General features: G+C 45.7%; 2 protein-coding genes across 7 annotated transcripts in view; one reads left to right on the top strand and one right to left on the bottom strand.

Moving 5' to 3' along the window:
• Positions 1-7,926, bottom strand: part of LOC135908840 (monocarboxylate transporter 12-like) — a 277,154-nt gene extending 269,228 nt beyond the window's left edge. For 3 of the 6 annotated variants that reach the window (XM_070533460.1, XM_070533461.1, XM_070533462.1), the window contains exon 1: positions 7,764-7,923. The gene's annotated coding sequence lies outside the window, so the exon portion shown is untranslated. Of the gene's footprint in view, positions 1-7,763 lie in introns of all 6 variants that reach the window. The other 3 variants (XM_070533458.1, XM_070533456.1, XM_070533457.1) reach the window with 3 other exon arrangements.
• LOC139055875 (piggyBac transposable element-derived protein 2-like) lies at positions 470-2,785 on the top strand. Its single transcript, XM_070533455.1, has 2 exons — positions 470-716; positions 997-2,785. Exons 1-2 carry the CDS (start codon positions 700-702, stop codon positions 2,732-2,734), a joined length of 1,755 nt encoding a protein of 584 aa, XP_070389556.1. The 5' UTR covers positions 470-699; the 3' UTR covers positions 2,735-2,785.
• Positions 7,927-25,555: the final 17,629 nt, after the last annotated feature.

Here is a 25,555-nt window from a genome sequence, read left to right as displayed (position 1 = left end):
CCTGCTCAAATATTTTATTCAAAGCAATAGTGTCAGTGCGAAAATTGTAGAGCATCCTGAAAAATTCCCAATCCAGCTTTCTACTGCTCAGCAGGTGCAACAAATTTTTTTTTTTTCAAGCCTGAAAGAAGCCAGTGAACACATGCAAGAAGTGCCGTGCAACTAACCGCTCGTGACCCTGAACACCATCTGGCTCCTCCTTTCATGCTTGAAAAAAACCTTTTGAAAAGAATATTTTAGAAATTGATTAATTATTATTGACTATGTTTTAGGCAAAACGCATGAAATAGTGTGACTGCCACTTCCATTTTCGGCGACATGAACTGACTCCATTTGCATGTCCAAATCCAGCTATGCATGGTGCGTGTTTTGAGCTGGTTCTGTAATTTAGGCTGGTTTTGACTAATTGAAGCTTCGCACCCTAATAATGGAGTCAGCCTAAAAATAAATTGGTACATAAACGGTCGCTGTCAGTACTCCATACTCCTTTAACCCATATATGCCTAGTGTCCTATATGTAGGACACTGAAATTTTTCAAATAACTCGAAAATTTTTTTTGTCAGAAAGCTAGCGCCCCCTAGGGGGTGTTTCTGAGGCTATGGCCTTCTCGCGTGCAAGTCTTGGTTAGCGTGGGAGCACAGCTCGCCACGTGCTTGCAGTTTCAAAATCGGCGTTCCGCGTGAGCTTCGACGAACGCCATGCCGAGAAAGAAAATGTAAGTAATATAAATTGAAATGATTTTTGATGTTTTCGAGATTTTTGTCAGTTATTCCTGAGTAATTGAATATGCTGTGAAAACAATGTCAATGTGGTATAGGCAACATTTTTTTGTTTACGATCTGTCAAACAGCGGTGTCCTATATGTAGGACGCTAGGCTGATCGGGGGTCGCTGTTGTGTCACTCTAGAACGCGCGATGCGTCGCGCGCGTAGCGTTGAAGTAGCATAGTAAAATACATATGGACGTATAGCAGAAACTTTTTTTTCCAATTGCAGTCAGAAGATTCCCTGCAGTTCATTTTACCGCAGAAGAGATCCGCAAACGCTCAACGACATTCTAAACCAGATTGACGCTGGGGAAGATGTACCGTCTATGGTGGCCATTCTTCCGCCCGAAAATCACGCGGCGGCAGTAACAGATGAAGAAAGCGGTGATGAAGAATGCACCAGCATGGACCATCTGCCGGGGAGCACTCTTCGTGCTGAAGTTCTGGACACTTGTTCAGAGTCAAGTGAGGACGAGAACGACCAGGAGCCACCAGCTAAGCAACAGAAACGACGTGTCAAGTGGGATAAACGCGATTTGAACGCGAGTTTCCCAACTCGCCACTCGTGTGATTCAGACTCCGCTGAAGGAGCACCGCTAACTCCAGTGGAGGCATTTGAAAAATTTTTCGATGATGAAGTCGTCAACCTGCTTGTTGCAAACACCAACACCTATGCACAACAGAAGAATCGGTTGTTGAACGTGAACGCAGGTGAGATGAGATGTTTTCTCGGCATTCTGCTTCTCAGTGGCTATGTGCCGGTTCCAAGGCGTCGCATGTTGTGGGAAAACTCACGTGATTCTCATAATGAACTCGTCGCGAACTCTATGAGGCGGGACCGATTTGAAGCCATTTTCACCAACCTACATGTGGCTGACAACAACAACCTAGTACAAGAAGACAAATTCACAAAACTGCGACCACTGTTTAGGCTCTTGAATGAACGGTTTCTGTTGTATGCTCCATTACTAGACTGCTTCAGCATTGATGAAAGCATGTGCGAGTACTTCGGAAAGCATGGATGCAAGCAGTTTATGAAAGGGAAACCAATCCGATTTGGCTATAAATTGTGGTGCATTTGCACCCCATTGGGCTATTTGCTTTCTGTTGAGCCCTACCAAGGGAGGTATGGCGTCAATGTGGATGATAAAAACAAGCTTGGTCTAGGAGGATCTGTTGTTACAGAAATGGTGTCCAGGTTGAAAGAAAGGCTTGATTACTGTTTTCATGTGTTCTTTGACAACTTCTTTTCAAGTCTCAAACTTGTTAGAATGCTTTCGTCAATGGGTGTCAAGTGCACAGGCACCGTGCGGGATAACCGAATAGAAAACTGTCCCATCCTGACACAGAAAGAAATGAAAAGCAAGAATCGAGGCTTCTACGATTACAAAGTCGACGCTGAATCTGAAATTATTGTATGTCGCTGGAAGGACAACAGCACAGTGACCGTCGTCTCAAATGCTCACGGGGTCGAGCCAACACAAATGGTGAAAAGATATTCGAGAGAAAACAAGTCCAAAGTCACGGTGGAGCAGCCGTTCTTGATTTCGAGCTATAATGGCAACATGGGAGGAGTTGACAGACTAGACCAAAATATTTCAAAGTACCGCACAGCCATTCGAGGAAAGAAGTGGTATTCTTCCCTCCTGACATATCTGGTTGATGCATGTGTGAATAATGCATTCCAGTTGTACAGAATTGGAACGACCAAAACAGAGCTCCTCACATTTCGAAGGACGATAGCGGTGTCGTATATGAAGAGTTATGGCACCAAGCCATTGCGTGGAAAAAGCCGGCAATCTTTACTGGAAGCCCAAAGCCGATTTGACCGCATTGACCACACAGTGATTCCTCAAGAGAAGCAAACAAGGTGTGCTCATTGCCATGAGAAGACCACAACACGTTGTGAAAAATGCGACATCGGAGTCCATGTGAAATGTTTCAAATTGTACCACTCAAAGGAGTAGTATATGTGCCTAGTGTCCTACATGTAGGACGACTACAAAAACGCAGTTCGAAATTTTTTTTTTTTTTGAATAAAAGGTTGATTCTACTTTCTGAGGTACCAGAAGCAATTATTACGGGAAAATAAATCACTTTTCTTAATTTCCCCAAGTTCAGGCATATATGGGTTAACTTAGTGCAAAGTGCTTGTGAGCCAAGAAGTTGGTAGTTCTAAGCAGTATTTCTTATTTTGACCTGGTATCATAGCCCACTTACTATGATGCCATGCTGCTCAGTCATGATGGTCCCAGCTTCAATCTAGGCCATGGCAACTGCCCTCCAATGAGGGTAAAATGCAATAACGCTCATGCACTTAGATTCAGGTGTACATTAAAGAAGCCAGGTTGCCAGAACTTTAGGTTTTGGAATGTAAAAGCCCATAATTAAATTTTAAAATCTAAAGGTGCTTTATTAGGAGCAGGGGCATCATTTTGAGCTTTTACTGCACTGCCATGGCACCAAGAAGCTCCAAGTAAATAAAAACAATTTCTTAGACAATGTACATATCTTGCAAACATTTACAAACACTTCTCTGCATGCACCTCTGTTGCTGTTATATTTAGATCCGTATGCAAAGGCGGGTTATGATGTTAGAACATGTTTCAAACTTTTTTTTACCGCTTTAAAGTTGTTGGTTAATTTGCATCTCACTGTGTGTCGAACGCACATTTCAGTGCATCAATTTCTTCAGAAAGTGCACTACTCTTTATTTATTTGTGCATGCAAAAGGGGTTCAGAAGAACTTCTTTCTGAAGGTCTGTATAACAAGCAAAAAACAATTCTATGTAGGCTGCACAAAGAGAAAGGATTGGTTTGTAAATATGTTATTTAGTTCCTAAAAAAAGAGGCAGCTGTCAGTATTCTGTTCCAAAGTAAAAATTGCCTCTACCTGGCTCTGCTTCATTTTCCGGTGTTGATGGTCCATTCGGGGGCACCCAACTGATAGGCTGCACTTTGGCGATGTCGGGTGTGCTGTCACCAGGCCCAAGGTCGATCGACATCCTCACCAAAAGTCGAGTCCAAACGCTATAAAAGAAATATCTCATCATTTTGCTACCAGTTTTGTCATCTTGCGTGTTTCACACACGGCCGTCAGTGAAATATTTCGTCACTTGGATACTGAAATAAATTCAAGCATTTTCTGGCAGCCAAGCTTATGATGATGATGTGTGGTGCTTTATGGCGCAAGGGCCAGGTTTGGCCAAAGAGCGCCATGACAAGTGGTAATGTTGACGATGTATTATGGAAGATGTGACTTGGCTGTAAACTGGCCTAAAAATTGTCGCTGTAAAGTGCGTAAAATCTACGTGCTATAAAATTATGGCGATGACTAATGACGAATACTATGAACATAAAAATCCATCGTGGAAGTATGATGCAAAATAGAAATTATATAGGACAGTAAAATTACTTGGAGCACTGCTGCCTCACCAGAGCCCTTGAAACACAAGGGCCTAGAGGCATGTGCTACACGAAAGAGCTATCACAGCGGCATCCTCTGAAGAGAGGGCGGCAGCCAAGCTGAATACACAGTAAATGGAGAACATTAAAGAGCAAACGCAGTTGTCACATTAGATTGATCAAGTACAGCAGAAATGGAAAATAAATCAATGATACTGTGTCTGTTGGCTTTGAATGCAAGAAACGTAAAAATAGGAACTTGCAGCCACGCCACTTTGAATTTCCCGCGTTTGCTACACCTCACAAGTTTGGCATCGTCTGGTACTCGGGGATAGTAACTGCTTAAAATCAAGATGAACGAGCGTCGGCATAAATTAACAGGATACTTAACCGGACAATATTGGCGCATAAAACAACTCACGTAGCGAAGCTACTGTCTATTACCCGATGACGCATCTGCGGGGTTTGGGCGAACAATTCAAAAAGGAATGAGAGTTTCACTTGTTTCACGCCTACTAAGCTAAGACAGAATTTGAGTTTCTTACTAAACTATACTGGATATTTACGCTCCGAATAAAACGCTGGAAATTTCGTTACGTCACATTGCATACGTATGAGTGAGGAAATTGCTTTTATTGTGTTCTGTCCAGACGGCATGCAGCAGCTACCACTCTCATGCAACAAAAGCATGAAAGTGGTACTCGTGACACCGAAAACAAACATATACAGCGCCAACGTTACGCCCCTTGGAGTTGGAACTAAGCACGATCAAGCCATTTAGTTTTCTAGCTTTCATAACGCCATAAACACGACCAAACATCGAGCGAAAAAACTCTGCTCTCGAAAATTATTACCGCTTCCATTTATATACCTATCGCTGCCACAAGCAAAAGTCAATGGGCTAGCTGTCCACAAGCCGCAGATTAGACTGAGAGCAACATATTACGGTAACGTAAAACAATTTCCACGCTGATTTAGCAGCCGCGGTGTGCTCTAAGTGCCAAAGTTCTCGTTTGCCGCTCGAAATTCACACCATGATGACGGGCACTGCATCTTTCACATGAAATATTGCACGCTTTGCTCCGGAGCTCAATAGGAGGGCGAAACGCATTTGCACGTACACCCGTGAGCAAAAGTATACGGACCACGGGAGCGCGTGCCAAACTGCATCGAGGCGCCGTCTACCGACGCGGTGCCTGCTGTCGAGAGGGCCGCTAGAACAGTGGTGCGCGTGCGCGTCGCATCATATCTGCTGGCCTGACATGTAGCTTTGCCTGACGTGGCTATGGTGCTCGTAGACTAAACGTCCACTGGGCGTCGTTTTCTCTGCTCCGTCGCATCTGGGCCATTGTGTTACGCGACGACTGCGGCTCGGCGGGCACGCGCGTCCGCCGTGCTTCGCTTTCATTCTTTCTTTGGGGGGAGCACAATATGGCTTTTTGCGGTGTTGTATTATCTCGAACTGTTCCAATGTTTGCTACTGCAGGTAGAAGCATGGTTTTGCAATGGGTGTGCGCCGTCGCGTTAAGTAGAACGGAGTTGCAAGCGCTACTATGCTCCTCAAGCAGCAGGATACTAAAAGGAGAAATTAGTGGCACCGTACTGCCCTTATTTCTTCAAACCCTTCCACAAGGCTTGAACAAGAAATGCACGATTTTATATTCTTGCGCATGTGTCAGCGGTGCCGCAGCTCTCTGTAGTGACACCCTCGCGTGCATTTCTTGTTCAAGCCTTGATGAAGGGTTTGAAGAAATAAAGGCAGTACGGTGCCACTAATTTCTCCTTTTAGTATCCTGCTGCTTGAGGAGCATAGTAGCGCTTGCAACTCCGTTTACTTCTTAACACGACGGCGCACACCCATTGCAAAACCATGCTTCTACCTGCAGTAGCAAACATTGGAACAGTTAGAGATAATACAACACCGTAAAAAGCCATATTGTGCTCCCCCCAAAGAAAGAATGAAAGCGAAGCACGGCGGACGCGCGTGCCAGCCCAGCCGCAGCCGCTGCGTAAAACAATGGCTCAGATGCGACGGAGCAGAGAAAATGACGCCCAGTGGACGTTTAGTCTACGAGCACCGTAACCACGTCAGGCAAAGCTACATGTCCGGCCAGCAGATATGATGGGACGCGCATGCGCACCGGTGCTCTAGCGGCCCTCTCGACAGCAGGCACCGCGTCGGTAGACGGCGCCACGATGCAGTTTGGCACGCGCTCCCGTGGTCCGTATACTTTTGCTCACGGGTGTACCTGAAATCCGCATGCCGGAAACCCGTCGACGCTTCCGAGAACGGGGCGCACAGCCATACACCCGTACGGCGGCTTGACTTGGACGGGAGGCACTTCTATCAAACATTTCACATGCGACATGTTTCACACCGATTGCGCGAGCACCAGAAAATGACGCAGGCCGCATTGCGACGCCGAGCAGACGTGCAGCCACCGATGAGCTGCGTGCGCGGATTGCAGAGAACAAAACCATACAAAACGTTAGGCGCGAGAAGATGGCGGCTCTCGTTGCGGAGACGAAGCGGACGAAGCAATGACGCGCGAATGAACGTTGCCAACTGTTGGTTCCGCGTTATGCCGGCGGTGGTGGCTTTAGTGGCGTGTGTTGCGGCTGTCTAATTTTTTATTTCTTTTCCCCAAACAGTATTTTGGGGAAAACAGTGTTTCAAACAGTGTTTGAATTTTTAGCTGTGTCGTTTGGCATTATCTTTGTCTTTTTCTGCTATTAAGCGGCCAATTATGGCCTCTCAGGTTCGCGCGCGCCAGCTTCGCGCGCAAATCTCAGAGGCCATAAGACAACTCGTTAGGAAATTCCGTTATTGTCGTTGTTAACGTTTCATCATCCTTTCTTCAACTGAGATAGAAAGGTAGTGTCCCTTTGCCCGGGGTTGGGAGGGGGCGATCAAGACGGCATCGCTCAGCGGGGGGCGGGGGAGTAGGTTGGTGTTGGTTCTTATCGCAAAATTCGCGAACCCTGCGATTTTTTTTTATAGCGTAAGCATTTCTATACTTCCCCAACAAGAAAAACCATCCGTCCGTCAGTCCGTACCGCACGATATCTTTCAAAATAGAATCCGCAGCAGCGAGTGAATTCACCTTCGTGCTAGCTCTCGCTTCAACGCGACCGAAGCGGCGAGAACACAGCGCTCACGAAGCTCTCAGCTCATGCCGCACTATGCGCTTTTCGCAGATCACTTTCAAGATAGGTTGCGTGCGCCTGCTTTTAAAGCGAAGTAAACGGTGTGAACACATCGCGTCAAGTTTTCAGCAGTGGGCACACTCTGTCCGCATTGCAGTTCGCTTTCAAGATAGGGTTCGCGCGGCCGTGCCTCAAGCAGCCGCCGCCGGAGAACGGTTGATAATGGTTCGACGCGGATGAGAAGGGCTAAAGAGCGATAACAGCTCAAAACGAACGGAACGTCACCAGCGCGCCTGGCCCCGCCACCTGCAGTACTTTGCTTGCGCCGCCGACCAGAGCAGCTCGTGTCGCCGCAGCGCTGTCGCTTATACTTGTCGGATCAAGTCTCATAACATTGATAACGACATGGACTGCGTGTAGATGAGGAAGAGTCACAATACTTACGCACACTTATGGTATCTTCGACTGGTCGCCTGTATGCCCCGAAGCAGAGTCGGGTAGATCGGTCGTTTCCCGAGCTCAAAGGTAGAGGACAAGCGCGCAAGCCGAACGTGTGACTCGCTCTCGGAGGAGGAAATTGCTGATGCGAAACCACGTGACTACTGCCAACGTCCGATGTTTCGCCTATCCAAAGCTCCCGGCGCTGCCGGAAAAGCCGGCGGACGTGCCGGCGGGACGAACGTTCGTCGAAACGCCAGCATGCAGTGGCCTAGGTTGCCAAGGTTACGGTGGGCCGTCGCCAACAGCACCGACGCGGCGCTGCGATGACGTTTCAATCTCGATGACTGCTCCGACGACAGGGCTCGGAGCGCCTCAGAGCGCTCCAAGACAGAGGAGAGCAATCGAGAAGAACCAGCCGAACGCAGGGCGCGCACCCTCTTTCAACCAGCCGAAGACAACACCGCTCGCCAGAGCGCTTCAGAGTGCTCAGAAACGACCAGCCGCAGATAGCATTAGACAAATCCTAGAGGAGTTCCTGTGTGATTTTTTTACCGGAAATGTGCAGTCGGCGGTGGGACCCAGAGTTGACAATGCCTGTAAGAGGGGTGCCAAGCTTCTTTTTTTGTGTGTGAGAGTCTTGCCCAGCTCCGAAAGATCTGCTCAAGCTAAGACTTGCCGATGGCTGTATGTTTTTTTTTTATTGTCGCATGCCCTCGAACCGCCACGAATCCTACAATGTAATGACATTAGAGCAGTATTCACGTCCAAAGGAAAATGCAGCCGGTAATTGGGCTGCCTAAGGTTTGCGGCCCGGCGGCAGCTGCCCTCCCGTCCCCCGTTTCCGTTCACGAGTTAGGGGTAGGGGGTCTAGAGCAATCTTACACCCCCCTCCCCACAGTGGCGTAGCCAGAAAATTTTTTCGTGTGAGGGGGGGGGGGGGGGTCCCAATTGACAATGGAGGGGGAAGGAGTGGGGCCATTGTCATAGGAGCAAAATTTTTACTTTTAGTGAGCGTTACAAGTGCCCGGCGTGCCCCAATTGGCTACGCCGCTACTAGCCCCCCCCCCTCCCCCGCAATCGACGCAAATCGAGCTATCAGAACGTGCATGACACACATGCATGACATAACATGAATGACATGCCGCGAAGCTAGCATGGATGTCGTCACATCATCATCATCATCAGCTTATTTTGACGTCCATCGCAGGACGAAAGCTTCTCCAGCGATCTCCAATACTCCTGTCCTGTGCTAACTGGTTCCTCGTGTCTTCAAGTTTCCCAATTCCATCACGTCCACATTATTGTCTGCCGTCCTCGACTGTGCTTCCCTTCCCTTAGCACCCATTCTGCAACTCCAATAGACCAGCAGTACTCTCCCTTACGCATTGCAATGTCTGCCCAGCACGACTTCTTCCTCTTAATGTCAACCAGAACATCAGCTATCCCCGTTCGCCCTCTAATCCATATCGCTGTCTTCCAGTCTATTATCGTCATGTCTAATAATTTTCATTCCATCGCGCGTTGCGCGGTCCTAAACGTCTTCCCAAGCTTCTTTGGTAACTTCCAAGTTTCGGCCCCATACGTTAGTAACGGTAGAAAGAAATGGTTAGCAGTAAGCTCCCTGGTCATGATTTAGTAATGCCTGCCGTAAGCTCTCCAGCTAATTTTTTATTTTTGTCAATTTCCTTGATCAGAGGCCCCTGCGAGTAATTAACCTCAATAAACGTATTTCTGTGCAGGTTCTAGAGGCTGACTGCCGACCATGACATTCGTTCTCTCGCCAGGCTGCGGAACATTACTTTTCTCTTCTGCATACTAACTCTCCATCAGACTCTTACACTTTCTTCGACAAGGTCCTCAAACGTTTGTTGCAAATAGTCTGCAGCGTTGCTGAGTATGCCAATGTCATCTACAAACTGTAAGTTGGTGAGCTATTTACCGTTAGCCCTCACTCCTAACCATTCCCAGTCTAACTGGTTGCACACCTTTAGGTATTCAGTGATAGCATGCAAATATTTCGCCATTGATCATATGAAGCCTTTTGCAGATATCTGGCTATGCAAAGTCTGCGCGTTAGTGTCATCCGTTCGATATCAACATTCGTGGGAAACTTCATTTTTGACCACTGTTCGGAGCCAGTGGGCTGCTGCCTAGATGCCCCGATCTAATCATTCCAGCTACCTGATTCAAGCGCAGGTAGCGCGCGTTTCATGTATAGCCAATATCAACGCCTTAACTGGCAATGTTCATTTATCATATACTGTAAGCTTGTTCACTTACTCCCTTATAATTTGGGTGTAAATTAGAAAGACTGGGGTGTTCCAAGGGTATTTTCTTGTTAAACACCCTTTTCCGTTAAAAAAAGGTGTTTCAAGGATGTTTACAAGGGTGAAAAGATGAATACACCGGCATTACACCCATAAGGGTGTGAAAATTTTAAGAGTGTAGGGCGGAGGAAGTTGTGCTTAGGAGGTTTCGGGCCGGGGTGGCCCTTACACTGGCTGTTGTTTCAAGGAGGAACTGGTCGCATTTACCACTGGGTGCTACGTGTCCATACTGCTCCGTTCCTGTGGTGGAAGCAGATGCATACCACCTAATATGGACATGTACGGGTTTACAATCGGAACGCTCGCGTCTCCTACTGCAAGCCGGCCTCCGCTACAGTGTAACAACCAGCTATGACCGCTGGATACATGACAACAGATTCCACAAAACACTGCTTCAATTCATACACAACACAGGCCTCACAGCACACATATAATACACATATACGCTCCAAGAATTATGCCTTAAGGGCAAGTCTTTATCGCAATAAAAAAAAAACTCAGGGTAACAATTGCAATGCATGCTCACTGACCTGCAGAGGCAAAGCAGAAGAGTAGGTCTAAAAATTAATCTGCAGAAAACTGAGGTAATGTTTAACAGTCTCGGGAAGAGAACAGCTGTTTACGATAGCTAGCGAGGCAATGGCAGTGGTAAGGGAATACATTTACTTAGGGCAAGTAGTGACCGCGGATCCGGATCATGAGAATGAAATAATCAGAAGAAAATGAATGGGCTGGGGTGCGTTTGGCAGGCATTCTCAGATCATGAACAGCGAGTTGCCATTATCCCTTAAGAGAAAAGTGTATAACAGCTGTGTCTTACCAGTACGGGGCAGGAACCTGGAAGCTTACGAAAAGGGTTCTACTTAAATTGAGGAAGATGCAACGAGCTATTGGAAGAAGAATGATGGGTGTAAAGTTAAAGGATAAGAAAAGAGCAGATTGGGCGAGGTAACAAGCGCGAGAGAATGACATCTTAGTTGAAATCAAGAAAAAGAAATGGGCATGGGCAGGACATGCAATGAGGAGGGAAGATAAACGATGGTCATTAAGGGTTACGGACTGGATTCCAAGAGAAGGGAAGCGTAGCAGGGGGCGGTAGGAAATTAGGTGGGCGGATGAGATTAAGAACCTTGCAGGGACAGCATGGCCACAATTAGCACATGACCGGGTTAGTTGGAGAAGTATGGGAGAGGCCTTTGCCCTGCAGCGGGCGTAACAAGGCTGATGACACACACACACACACACACACACACACACACACACACACACACACACACACACACACACACACACACACACACACACACACACGCACGCACGCACGCGCGCGCGCACACACACACATATTATATATTATATATATATATATATATATATATATATATATATATATATATATATATATATACTTCGTGTGACCTCGAAAAATTGAGCGCGACATGGATGGCGTTATTTGAGTATATTAAAGACGTCATAGTCGGAGACAGTTCTATTTCACAGCCTGAGCCTTCTCGGCGGTGTAATCTTCTTTCGTGTAATTATTTGGCTATCACTAATACTGCTTCGCCTTTCCCGCGAAACTGCAGCCTCTCTCTCTCTCGCTCATATTTTCTGTGAGGTAGAGTTTAAGCGCTGTGGCACATGGCTGCCGTTAATTTTGATTTCGAGTGAATCCTGCTTGGCCTCACTTCGGTTACAGAATGAAATTATACGCGGTGCCCCAACTATCACGCACCAAGACTTAAAGAAGGGCAGTTGTGTTGCTCGAAGAAAACCTAGCGCACATTGTTTCCAGTGCAGTGCAGTAGCCGTCAGTTTTTCTTTCGTTCCCGAAATTTAATTCGACAATTGCAATTATTTGCCTAACTCGAGAAGTACTGTCCTAATTTTCAAAGTGTCAATGAGACATTTGTAGGCACCCCAAAATGACATCTAACTGCTGTGTTTTCAGCGACGTACTCATTGCGTACAATTCGCATCCAGACGGATTCGTGCTCGGCTGCTACTATGTGCGGCGGTCCCATCTTGCTGATAACACAGAAGTGGAAGACGTGACAGCGGGACTTCGCTGAAAAACTGATCCACCCCTCCTTCAACGATTTCGTTTACGCAACGCTGTCAAGTCAATGTGTGGTCGAAGAAGATGGTGACGATTAAAGCACCGGCGTATATTCCGAACCACACATTGAGCGACCACTGGTACTGGTGCCGATTTCGCGTTACCCAGTGTAGATTGGGGTTCCTCCAATAGTGTGCATTATGCAAAGTTACCTAGGTCTTTCTTTGAAAATTGGCTTCACCTGTGCAAATGATGTTGCTCAAAAAGTCCCGTGACACATCGGCTTTTGTGAGGACCCAATTTGTGAAGTATGCACTCGTAGACAAATGTACACCCTTTGAGCCATGTATTTGCTACACTCTTAAGCAAAATTACACCCTTTTGCCACACAACGATAATCGTCATATGTCTTGTGCGCATTTCCTTTCTTTAACGCGGCGAGCCCGGTACTTTCCAGTAACGAACAGCGTTCGCGTTATCAGCATGACATATCATTCCCGACAGGAAAGTACCGGGCTCGCAATGTTAAAGAAAGGGAATGCGGACAAGACAGATGACGATTATCGTTGTGTTGCAAGATACGACCCAAAGGGTGTAATTTTGCTTATGAGTGTAGACGATTCTACAGGTCCCTATCTTTTTAGCATTGACGCTGGTTAAGGTGATACGGGTGAAAGGCCGTTATTTAGAATCCTCCAAACTGATGACTTGGAAATTTGTATCTGGGCGCCCACGTCGCGCACGCTAGCATGAGGGTTTGAGGCCATAAACGCTCGAACGTCCGTGCGTAGGCGAGGACTAAAATATGAAGTCCTCCGCCGTTGTTTCTTGAAGCTGCCTGTCTGTCTCAAGTTTTCATAATTTCTGATGATAGTCGATGCGTTTGGTCTGCCGCCACACTTCCATGACCGACATATATATTGGCGGCCTTCCTCTTGTTGCCATTTGTATTTCCCAAGGCGAGGATCATGTTTACCTTCTGCCCAGTAGAGAAACACATGACGAATGGAACACCTTTAAACCTTTACACTGAAGTTATCAATTCGATTTTGTGGTGACAGGTTCGTGGGAAAAAAAAAACGTGCGTTTTATTTACGCTAAGACAACAGCCATCACAGATTGTTTCCAACTAACACCAAACGCGACCTGTTTCTTCCGTCGGGGTGCGGCAGATAACGCACTAACTCGATCACGATGTTTTTCTTTATTTCCTTTATTTCGTTCTGTATATCTCAGATGGGGCCTGTTCGAGGGCACTGCTTTATGATCCGAGTGGGAACGCAGCCATGTGGTATTCTCCATATTTCGCGGGGTTTATTTATCAGTCGGAAATAAAATTGTACGCAATTAGTACGTCGCTGAATTTACCACAGTTAGGTGTCCCTTGGCTGTGCCTTCAAATGCCTGATTGACGCTTTGATAATTAGAAATGTACGTCTGCAGTTAGATAATTCAGTACAAGTGCCCAATTAAATCTCAGTAACAAAAAATTACTGGCAGCTACTCCACTGTACTGTAAACAATATGCACTAGGCTTTCTTCGAGCAACGTATTGGCCGTTTTTTAAAATCTTGGTGCATGTTAATCAATCGGGACACCGTGCGTATATTTATGACCTTTGCATGCAACTGACGATCTTCCAATACCTACTAAATGTTTTAAAATATTAGAAATGTTTCTCCCCTTAGTCATTAGTGCTGCTTACTGGAAAGAGAAGCAATACTGAGACACAACATGCACGTGCATTCCACACGCCATTGATAAAAGTCTCTGCCGAAGGGGTCGCCGAAGTCTGTAGATATTTTTTTCTATGGTTAAAAAACCACGCAAAGCAATTTGACGCACGGTGAACATACAGCAACATATTCATTCTCTAGGCATAAGCTACCCATACCTTTAGAAATAATTTTTAATTGGCTACCTCCATCTCTTTCAAAAATATAATGAAGTTTCTCCTTTGCGTACATTTAAATATATTGTGTATGTGCATCGTACTTACAGTGGACATTTAAAACAATGTTGAAGTGAGAAAATACGGATGAGGCAGCCACCCCTAATGGTTCTAATGCGTGATCCTCCTATTGTCAGGATTTGCAGAAACAAAGCGTACGTATGAATTAAAAGCCATGTACGTACGGGGAAACAATGATGCAGTGAGCTATAAGCCCCAGTAAAATTTAAGTGAGAAGATCGACGCTAGTCGAAAGGATCTTCATATGTGCGCTCTTAGAGGAGTTCGGCGATTTGTTTACGCCAGGTCTAGGGCTAATTGATGGACCCGCAGTCTATTTGCCATTGCGGGAAAATGCGATGCCGCGGTTCTGCAAAGCACGTTCTGTGCCATATGCGGGAGCAAGTGTCAAATGAAATAGACTTGTTAAGCATGGCATTCTCTCGCCTGTCGACAGTGCAGACTGGGCCACGCCTCTGGTTCCCGTTACCAAAAAGAATGGTTCCATTCGGTTGTGTGGCGACCTTAAGGTGACCGCAAATGCTGCATGTGTCACGGAGCAGTGCCCATTGACAAAAATACGGAATATCTTTGCAAACCTAAACGGTGGTGAAGTATTCAGCACTATCTACTTGAAAGATGCTTACAGTCAGTCGCTGCTTGACGAGGAAACAAAGAACATTTTGGTCGTAAACACTCCGAAAGACCTGTTCTGCTTTAATAGGCTTGCTTTTGGTGTAGCCTCTGCTCCTGCGATTTTTCAGAGACGTATGGACGACATGCTGCAAGGCATTCCGCGCATTCAAGTATATTTGGACGACGCGGTAGTCGCGGAGAAACGCGGCAACTGTGAGATGCAGCGTGAAGTTTTCAGACGTTTCCGCAACACGGTGCCAAGCTGATGCCGCAGAAATGCAAGTTGCGACAAGCAGAAGTTGAATTTCTGGGACATTACATAAATACGCACGGATTGTTACCTAAGACGGACAACATTGCTGCAATAATGAAAATGACGAAGCCAACCGGTGTTACGGAACTACGGGCGTTTTGGGGCTTCGTGACGTGCTACCACTAATTTCTGGGAAACTTGGCTACTGTTCTAGAGCCACTGCATGAGCTGCTAAGAAAGAACACATGCTGGCAGTGGGGAGCGAGACGAGATAACGCATTCCGAGCAACAAAGCGGCTGCTAGAGGAAGCTAAGTTCTTGGCGCACTACCATCAAAGTAAGCCGCTTATCTTGGAAACCAATGCGTCGTCGTGTGGCATCAATGCAGTGCTATATCACAGTGTAAATGGGCAAGATTGACCAATTGTCTTCCGGTCGCGAATGCTTTCAGCCGCTGCGCGTAATTACGCGCAAATTGAAAAAGAGGCTTTGACTGCTGTCTTCGGAGTTACAAAGTTCCGGGAATATCTGCTCGGGAATCATTTCACGCTTGTTACAGATAACAAACCTCTTCTGAGCCTTTTCAGCCCCGACAAGCCCGTTCCTGCCATGGCCGCTGCCCGGATTTAGCCTTGGTCATTCTTGCTAAGCGCCTACAACTACAAAATTCAATCCCAGCCAGGAAAGACGTTGATTCCTGCAGACACCCTCATCCGTTTACCGGTGCGGCAGGAGCATAACACTAAGGCTGCAGAAGATGACGCTCGTATGTTCTTCTGACCGATCACCTAAACACCTGTCCTCTGCCGGCGAGCGACTTGGCTGACTGTTGACAGCGACCTCAGCAAGTTCACGATTAGATTCAGAACGGCTGGCCACGGTACTTGCAACCTGCTCAGGAGCCGTTACGCGCGTACATGCACAGGAAAGACGAACTGACGTACAGCCATGGAATTGTGTACTGGGGCCATCGAGCGGTTATTCTAACGAGTGCGCGGCAGTCCATGCTGCGCATGCTGCATGATGCACATCAAGGGATAACGGCTATGAAAAAATTGGCACGTTCTGTTTTCTGGTACCCAGGGCTCGATCGGGACATTGAGAAGCTGGTGAACGCGTGTCTAACATGCATGCATAGAATGGGGCAGCATGCCTCCTGCTCGACAACCCGTGGCTTGGCCGAACACAGAGGAGCCATGGTCTAGGGTCCGTGTCGAATTTGCGGGTCCTGTGGAAGGCAACGTGTTGTTGATTGTGGTTGATTCCCATATGAAATGGGTCGAGGTTACCGCCATGAAGACCGCCAGTTTGGCAAAGACAATTGAAGCACTGTAGACTATGTTCAGCCAGTTCGGTTTGCCGAGGACCCTTGTGACCGACAACGGGCCGCAGTTTACTAGCGAAGAGTTCAGGACATTTATGAAGCGCAATGGCACCGCTCATGTGCGGACAGCTCCCTACAAAGCGCAGTCTAATAGCCTGGCGGAAAGAACAGTATGGACTGTCAAACAAGGGTTCTACAAAAACACACGCGGCAGTTTGCAAGCTCGGCTGGATCAAATTATTTCGCATTATCGGCGCACTCCCTTGCCAAATAAGCAAACCCCAGCTTTCAAGCTTCTCGGATATCAACCACGTTCTTTATTGCACAACGTCGTGTCATGACCTTTCCCTTCTGCAGGTGCGTGCAACAGTGGCCAACCGCTGTGCAAAGACGTCTGGTTCAAGAACTACGGAATGGGTGACAAGTGGAAACCAGGCTCGGTAGAGTCCACCGAAGGCTCGCGAATGGCAACGGGAAAGGCTGCAGATGGGGAGCAACATCGCCGCCACCTCGACCAGCTAAAGACCAGGAGGACCAGCGTGGGAGGAGAAGCGGTGGAACCCGAGGTCCCCATGCAAGTAACAACAGCTAAAGGCAGCCAGAACGTAGCCGCAGACTCGCAGTCTCAAGGACACGACAGCAGTCACAGTCAGGCTCAAGTAGGCACCGACATTCTAACGCCGTCAGACGGGTGGGCCGAAGCCGAGGGTGCTAGCAGCGAGACGCAAGAGACTGACCGCGCTGAAGTGACACTGCGTAGGTCAAAACGGAAGCACTGGCCCCCCGACCGCTTCACTCCTTAAGGGGGAAGAATTGTTATGAATCAGCATGCGCCGCTAACACGTGTTTATTTTGTTAGATTCACCGGCCACGCCTCATGTGAATCGGCAGTGGCTGCAGTGACGTCACAAGATAAAGGCTATAAAAGCTACACTAACCTTTAATAAAGTGTTCGTTCTTTGCCAACCGCTTCTAGAGTTACCTCAACTTCAATGTATGGTCGTTCAATCGCCGCCGACTGCAGAGCCTTTTGCGTTGCAGGCTGTTTAAGTAGGCGTTTCTTCTGTGAGGGTTTCCAGAGGATAGTTGGATTTCCCAAAAAGACTTCTGCGACGACGTGTCCTAAGGGGCGATGGCTCGAAATCAGGATGAAGGCCCGATCCAGGGGTAGAAACATCCCGGATGATAACAAGTGCGAGCCTGTAAAATATATACGACAATGTCTGGTCGTTGGATCGCCGCCGACTGCCAATAATAATAATAATAATAATAATAATAATAATAATAATAATAATAATAATAATAATAATAATAATAATAATAATAATAATAATAATAATAATGTTTATTTCCCATCAAGAAAGATAAAGGAGGCTGCAGGTAAAAGCTGCACGAACAAACGGCAGCTTGACAGGGGCCGGTAGCCCCCTCTACAAGGCGGCAGTAAAAAGGTTACAGGAAAGAACATCGAAAACATACATAGGCACCGAAATGGATGCTGGCAATGAACACAAAAATCATCCAATGAGAAAGAGTAGATACCTTATACATAGTGTTGCCGTATATCAGCATTAGTTACTTTTAAAATATCAGTGGTAGTTTTGTTGTAATTATTCAGGAGAGTGGCCAGGCCGAAGGACAGTTTTTCTGTAGAGTAGTTAGCCCGAGGGGTTATAACATTCCATTTTTCTTTGTGCCGGGTAATGTGTATGGAAATATTCTCTTTTTGTGATGATAAGTCGCGTAGAAACGTTCTATCTTCAAATACTTCGCGTCTGAAGGCTAGTGTTAGCTTACAGTCATAAATATTTTTTACTGGTATAATGTTTGTTTTCGCGTAGTAGTTCTGCGGAAACCCGCAAGGTGGAGAGAAGTAATTAATTAATAGAAAATCAGACATCCACCCGTTCGTAGCAATTGCTACAAAGGAAACCCATACGGGTTCCTCGAAAGAAAAGCCTCACAGTTGAAGAAAAATTCGTCCTCCGGGACGAATTTCGTCCGGGAAGGAATTCGTCCTGGACCACCGCCTGGTGGCCTGGAGGTCCATCTGGTGGTGGTCCGGACCAGGACGAATTTTTCTTCAACTGTGAGGCTTTTCTTTCGAGGAACCCGTATGGGTTTTCTTTGAAGCAATTGCTACGAGCGGGTGGATGTCTTATTTTCCATTAATTAATTACTTCTCTCCACCTTGCGGGTTTCCGCAGAACTACTACATCAAACACTTGCCTTTGCTTCATGTGTTGTCGACAAGTTCGGCTTCGCGTTCTTTTTCTTTATTGCCAGTCCTCGACATATCACAACACAAATTCCTAAATGATATAAACAAAGACCAAAGAAGCAAAAAGGAATGAATACACAAACGGAACAAAGAACAGTAATATTTACATTCGTAGCCGTCCGCTACTGTGGCACGACGTTGTCGGATTAAAATTCCTTTAGTGCTGTAAGGGGTTCAACCCTCGACAGCCACTCAGGAACAGGCTGTTGCAACTTCTGCACTTCCACATACCATTGCATGGATTCACAAAAGTACAGACGCGCCGATCGGGCATCCGGGTCACAATGGTAACCCGACATTCTTGCGCGCCATAAACAGTGGAGGCCCGTAAGCATGATCAGGTCGTACGGGAAACCTTCGTCGTCATATACTGGCAGAAACCTGATTCCGTGGGGATCTATAGGTAGCTCCCTTTTTTAGAGTCCTTTGTAACACGTCCCAGAAAAAGACCCCTTCCCAACAGTGGATGAAGACATGATCTATGCTTTCTGTTTTTTTACATATAAGGCAGTGGGTTCCCCATGGCATGTAGAACCCACGTTGTTCAAGAAAGATTTTAACAGGTAGAGTACCGGTGTGTAATTTAAAGAAGAACGATTTAGTGGCTGGTTGAATTGGCATCTTCTTCACCCTTTTCAATACATCTACGCCTGCGCCTCCACTGTACGGGGCTCTGTACATGGGTATCAGCAAAACACTGTCGCATAAATCACGATATAACTTTTTCCGTTTTACACTCCACAAATATGCACTAGAAAAACGAACACGCAAAAAGGAAACACTCTGAATTATTTCCCTAAAGAAACCACGAACTGGTCCTGGCATTATTCCGGTGCCTACAACGAATTCGGGAAGTGATCTTGACAACCTCATTTGGGTAACGGTGCGTAGAAATGGGTCAGTTGTGTCTCGAAAAAAGAAGAACCTGTTTACTAGCTGACGCAAGAAGAGGTGCGCCAACCCCAGACCACCATCCTTCACGCGCCGGAAGAGATTATCTCGGCTACATCGCTCCCAGCTCGATGCCCACACGAAAACAGCGAACACGCGGTGCAGTTTCTGCACATTAATCCGAGAGCACTGTAGGACCTGCATTACGTACCAGATCTTTGTTACGAGAAACATGCTGCACGCTGTTGCTTTCGCGAACACTGACAGGTGGCCGGCGTTCCATCGGTTGGCTTTTTCTTTTATTTCTTTTGTCCGCTCCTTCCAGTACTCGCTACTGGCCTTGTAGGCATCAAGGGGTGCGCCAAGGTACTTAACTGGCGTCGTGACCAAGTTGACGTTCGAAAAGTGGTCTGGTGTGGACGCCCATCCCTCGTGTCAAAACCCCAAACATTTCTGCCAGTTCAGGAAGCTATTGGTGGCATTACCAAACTGTCTGACGATACTCACAGCGTTCAATACACTTTGCGTATCTTTACAACATACAGCCACATCATCAGCATATGCCAATAACTTCACCTCTGCTGCTTGGAGGCAAAATCCCTTAATGTATTCATTTTCAATGATGGCCTGACATAGCGTTTCTATGTAAACGCAAAACAGGAGTGGGCTCAGTGGACGACCCTGGCGAACGGAGCGCTTCACGTTAATGGGGGCCCCCAGCATTTGATTAATTATAAGTCTCGTATAGCAACTCCGGTACGCCATGGTCACCTCCTCAGTGATTATGTGGCCAAAATTAACATGTTCAAGGATGGTGAGCAATATTTCGTGAGAAACGCAATCAAACGCTTTCTCCAAGTCAAGCTGGAGGATCGCAACTGCATCACACATGGCATCACAACACTCCAGCACACACTTCAACTTATGAATGTTAGTGAAGATGGTTCTTCCGCGAATACCACACGTCTGGTGTGGGCCGACTACTTCCTTAATGACTGACTGCATACGCCGTGCCAGCACCTTAATCAGTATTTTGTAGTCGCAGTTAGTAAGCGCTATGGGTCTATAGGAGGAAAGTTGCTTGAGCTTCTCGGTCTCTTCTGCTTTAGGTATTAGAACTGTATGGGACTGGCCGAAGGATGGTGGAAATATTTTCATTTCGTATGCTTCATTGAAAACTGCGGTCAAGATAGGAGCTAGGTGACTTTTGAACGATTTGTACCAAGCGGCGCAAAGACCGTCTGGACCAGGTGACTTGCCAAGGTTCAGGTCTTCGATGGCCTTTATCACTTCCTGTTCAGTTATCCGTCCTTCCAACGTTTCTTTAACGTCACTCGACAGCTGTGGCATTCGCTGCTAAAATAAGTGCTTGAAACTTTGCATGTTGACGGGCCTGAATGCGAAAAGCTTTTGGAAATGTTCAAAGAAGGCACGCCCTATATTCTTCATATCAGTTACTACCACCCCGTTATATTCGATAGCCTCAATCTGTTTGCGTCTGGAGTGCTTTTCTTTCTAATCCCAGTGCTCTTTTCGAAGGCATTTCCCCGCATGCTAGTCTTTCTGCTCTCGCACGCACGAGCGCGCCTCGATAACGCTCTTCATCGAAAACCTCGAGCTTTTTCTTAAAGCACGCATATCTTCTTGATAAGCGCCGGGTTGCATGCATTCGAGCGTCACAAATTTTTCCAGTAATGTTTTTAAATCCCTTTCTCTTGCCTTCTCTTCATATCGTAGTGCGCTACTTCTTTCAATTGCCTTGATTTTAATAGTTTGTTTCAACAGCTCCCATTCCTGGCCCAACTTCATAGAACTGTCTTTTCCAAAAGTATTCAGAGCATTCACTACCGTTTCGTTAAAAGTATCATCCCGTAGAAGCTCAGCATTCATTTTCCACAGTTCCCAGACGAATTCTTTTTGTTCTTTATTGCGGCCCACCCTGCATTTTACCAGGCAGTGGTCAGAAAAGGATACGGCAGTAACTGCATAGCACTGGCATTTTCTACTAAATGATATGATAGATAGATACGGTCTAATCGTGCATGACTTATTCCCTGGACAAGTTCGGCTTCGCTCTGCCATCTGCTAGCGGCCTGGTTAACCCGCCGCCCCGGAAAATGCGGTGGTCCCGGGTTCGAGTCCCGGACCAGGACGAATTTTTCTTCAACTGTGAGGCTTTTCTTTCGAGGAACCCGTATGGGTTTCCTTTGAAGCAATTGCTACGAGCGGGTGGATGTCTGATTTTTCATTAATAAATAATGTTTGTTTTCTGAAAAAAACTGTGTGTATGGCTGTTATATCATCATCATCAGCCTAGTTACGCCCACTGCAGGGCAAAGGCCTCTCCCATACTTCTCCAACTACCCCGGTCATGTACTAATTGTGGCCATGTTGTCCCTGCAAACGTCTTAATGTCATCCGCCCGCCTAACTTTCTGCCGCCCCCTGCTACGCTTCCCTTCCCTTGGAATCCAGTCCGTAACACTTAGTGACCATCGGTTATCTTCCCTCCTCATTACATGTCCAGCCCATGCCCATTTCTTTTCTTGACTTCAACTAAAATGTCGTTTACCCGCGCTTGTTGCCTCACCCAATCTGCTCTTTTCTTATCCCTTAACGTTACACCCATCATTCTTCTTTCCATAGCTCGTTGCGTCGTCCTCAATTTCAGCAGAACCCTTTTCGTAAGCCTCCAGGTTTCTGCCCCATATGTGAGTACTGGTAACACACAGCTGTTATACACTTTCCTTTTGAGGGATAGTGGCAACCTGCTGTTCATGATGTGAGAATGCCTGCCAAACGCACCCCAGCCGATTCTTATTCTTCTGGTTATTTCAGTCTCATGATCCGGATCCGTGGTCACTACCTGCCCTAAGTAGATGTATTCCCTTACCATTTCCAGTGCTTCGCTACCTATCGTAAACTGCTGTTCTCTTCCGAGACTGTTAAACATTACTTTAGTTTTCTGCAGATTGATTTTCAGACCCACCCTTCTGCTTTGCCTCTCCAGGTCAGTGAGCAAGCATTGCAATTGGTCTCCTGAGTTACTAAGCGAGGCAATATAGTAAGTCATAAAGCAGTCTGACCATTTTTTCCGGAGTTAAAGAGTTCTGTGTGTTAGTTTGAGTAGTTGTGCCCCAAACCAATAAACAGTAATTTGGATGAGAGTAAAAAAGTGAATTATAGAGAAGAAGTTTGACCCTGAATGGCAGGTATGTTCTTAGGCGAGATAAGACGCCAACTACACGAGTTAACTTTGTCAAAACAGTGTCAATGTGGTTATCCCAAAGCATATTATCGGAAAAGGTTACGCCAAGGATTTTAATGTGATCAGTTATTTGTAGTAGTTCGCCCCCATACGTTAAGTTTGCTGGAGCGTTGAACTTTTTCGATTTCGGCCTAAATATAACAGCTTTTGTTTTATTAACATTGATTTTCAGCTGGTTTGCTATTGACCATTTTTTTCATGTTTATAAGGAAGGATTTTGCTGCACTTACTAGTGGATTACAATCGGGAGCTGTTATAAAAATACTGGCATCATCCGCACATAAATTATGTTTTGATTTTGTACAGATATTTGTAAGGTCGTTGATGTAAATATTAAAGAGCAGTGGGCCCAGAATTCTCCCTTGGGGAACACCTCTAATAATAGATTTTAAGTCAGATTGATATGATTCAATTTTTACAAACTGTTGCCGGTGACTAAGGTATGACTGAATTAGTTGCAGGCAATGTCCGCGGATTCCATATATTTCAAGCTTTTTAAGTAGTGTGCAGTGATCAATACAGTCAAAGGCTTTAGAGAAATCCACATATATACCCAGTACTAACATTTGTTTTTCAAAATGTGATAAAATAAATTTGTTCTGTTCAAGTAACGCCATTTCCGTAGATTTGTTTTTGCTGAATCCAAACTGTGCAGGTGTGATTAAATTGTGTTTATCAAGGAAGCTGGACATTCGAATATGGATAAGTTTCTCCAATCCCTTAGAGAATATGGGTAGTACAGAAATTGTTCGATAATTACCCATGTCATTCGCATCACCTTTTTTGAACAGTACAGTCACTTTTGCAATTTGCATTCTTTTCGGAAATAAGGCGCTCGACAAGCAGATGTTAAAAATGTAAGTTATGTAGGGACACAGAATGTCAAGAACATATTTATTTGGACGAATTTGCATAAGTGCTGTGTCACAGCTTGGACTATTTTTAAGAGAGGAAAAAACTGACATCACCTCGGATCCGATTACTGGACTGAGAAAAGCGCAACGTTGTCTGTGAGCAGGCATGAAGTCGATGCACTCGTTGAGTACTCCACAATCAGAATACTGAAGGAAGTGATCGTTAAAGGAATTGGAAAGTGCGTTGCCGCTTACTTCCCTGCCATCCAATGACAATTTCCAGATTGTCGACTTTCTAGGCCTCATAATGGTATTATAAGTTTGTTCCACAGTTGATCACTTCTGTATAGACAACTCTCACATTCAGAGTAAAGGTAAAGAGATCTGCTTGTTCTAATCTCTTTGTTTAGCTTATTTCTATATGTTTTATATTTCTTGACAAGATTCGGATCTTTTGTTTTAACAAAACTATGGTAAAGCGAGTTCTTCTTGTTAATTTTGCTGCGCAGTGCGGGTGTAATCCAGGGCTTACGAATATTTCTACCCAGGGTAAACGTTTTAAGCGGGATATGTTTCTTATAAATTTCCGTTATTTTATTAATAAACCTGTTGTGTGCGTCGTCAGCATTTTCTATTTCCAGAAGCCATTCAAAGTCAGACTGCAGTAATTCGTTTCTAAAACTGTCTAGACCAGCCTTCGTAATGGGTTGACAAACAACGTGCTGTCGGATTTTACGGGATTCCATATTGTGTTTCTGTATCATGAGAATTATCGGTAGGTGATCATTAAGACCGGGTGATACAACTGCCGTCGTGATGTTCGTTTTGTCAATGTTTGTTATGAAAAGGTCAAGCAATGTTTCACAGTCTTTTGTTACTCTTGTGGGTAATGTAATTGTATTCTCACACCCATTTGAGATAATGAGCGTTTCCATTGCTTTTTGCAGATTAGTATTTGCCAGCATATCAATATTAAAATCACCACCCGTAACCATTGTTAGAAATGAAATCCAGGAATTGCTCATAAAAGTGAGAGAAGTTCGGAGCATTTCCATCAGGAGGCCGATAGCAAACTGAAAATACGCGTTTGTTCACACGTGCTGAGAGTATTTCAAAGTCATTGCAAACAACGCAAAACGAATCAAGCAGTTCACAATTGACACCCGGCTTTATCAGCAACATAACACCACCACCACGACGCGTGGATCGATTTAACGAAAACGACTGATAAGAGGAGAATGTGTAGTTATTTTCGCCGTCTTTACACCAAGTTTCCGTCAGTATGACGACATCAAACAAATAAGAAAAGCTAGAGATAAATGCGTCAACTTCGGTTTCCTTGTTACACAGTGAACGGGTGTTTAAGTGAAGACATTTGAGGGAAGTTTTGTTATAACTTGCTACAACTGTGCTTACCTCATCAGGAAGAAAGTAACTGCGATTAGCCATGGCAAACATCAAAAATAACTTTCATACACATGGCTATGACGTAATAAGAAGAATTATGCAGGAAGATCACGTGCACTGCGCACTACAATCACTGAATCACCATTGGCTTTCCGCACCAAAATTTTACCATTTCTGTGCCAGACGTACTGGTGCGCATTTTGCTTCGCCAAATGTTTTGTTTGTTGTAGCAATTGACGATTATGGTTTGTCAAGTTTTCTAGAATGGAAGCGCTACATTTGCTCTCCTTCAGTTTATGCCTTTTTTCAAACCACAGATCCCTCACTGCTTACCCTGCGTATCTGACGATCATTCCGGGAACTTTATCAAGTTTGGATGGCAATATGTGAATAGCATCAATGTCTGTGTCTTCAAGCCTGGACACACCGATCACGTCGGCCACAGAATTCGCTTTGCTTAACAGACCTTCACCAGTGGATACCTGAATTCCGTGAAATTCAAGGTTTAGCCTTCTGCCTCACCACTCACGGTCGTTAATTTCATT

The sequence above is a fragment of the Dermacentor albipictus genome, chromosome 2 (assembly GCF_038994185.2).
Source record: "Dermacentor albipictus isolate Rhodes 1998 colony chromosome 2, USDA_Dalb.pri_finalv2, whole genome shotgun sequence".
NCBI classification, from domain to species: domain Eukaryota; kingdom Metazoa; phylum Arthropoda; class Arachnida; order Ixodida; family Ixodidae; genus Dermacentor; species Dermacentor albipictus.
The sequence above is the reverse complement of the archived record's forward strand: the minus strand, read 5'-3'. Positions and strand labels throughout refer to the sequence as shown.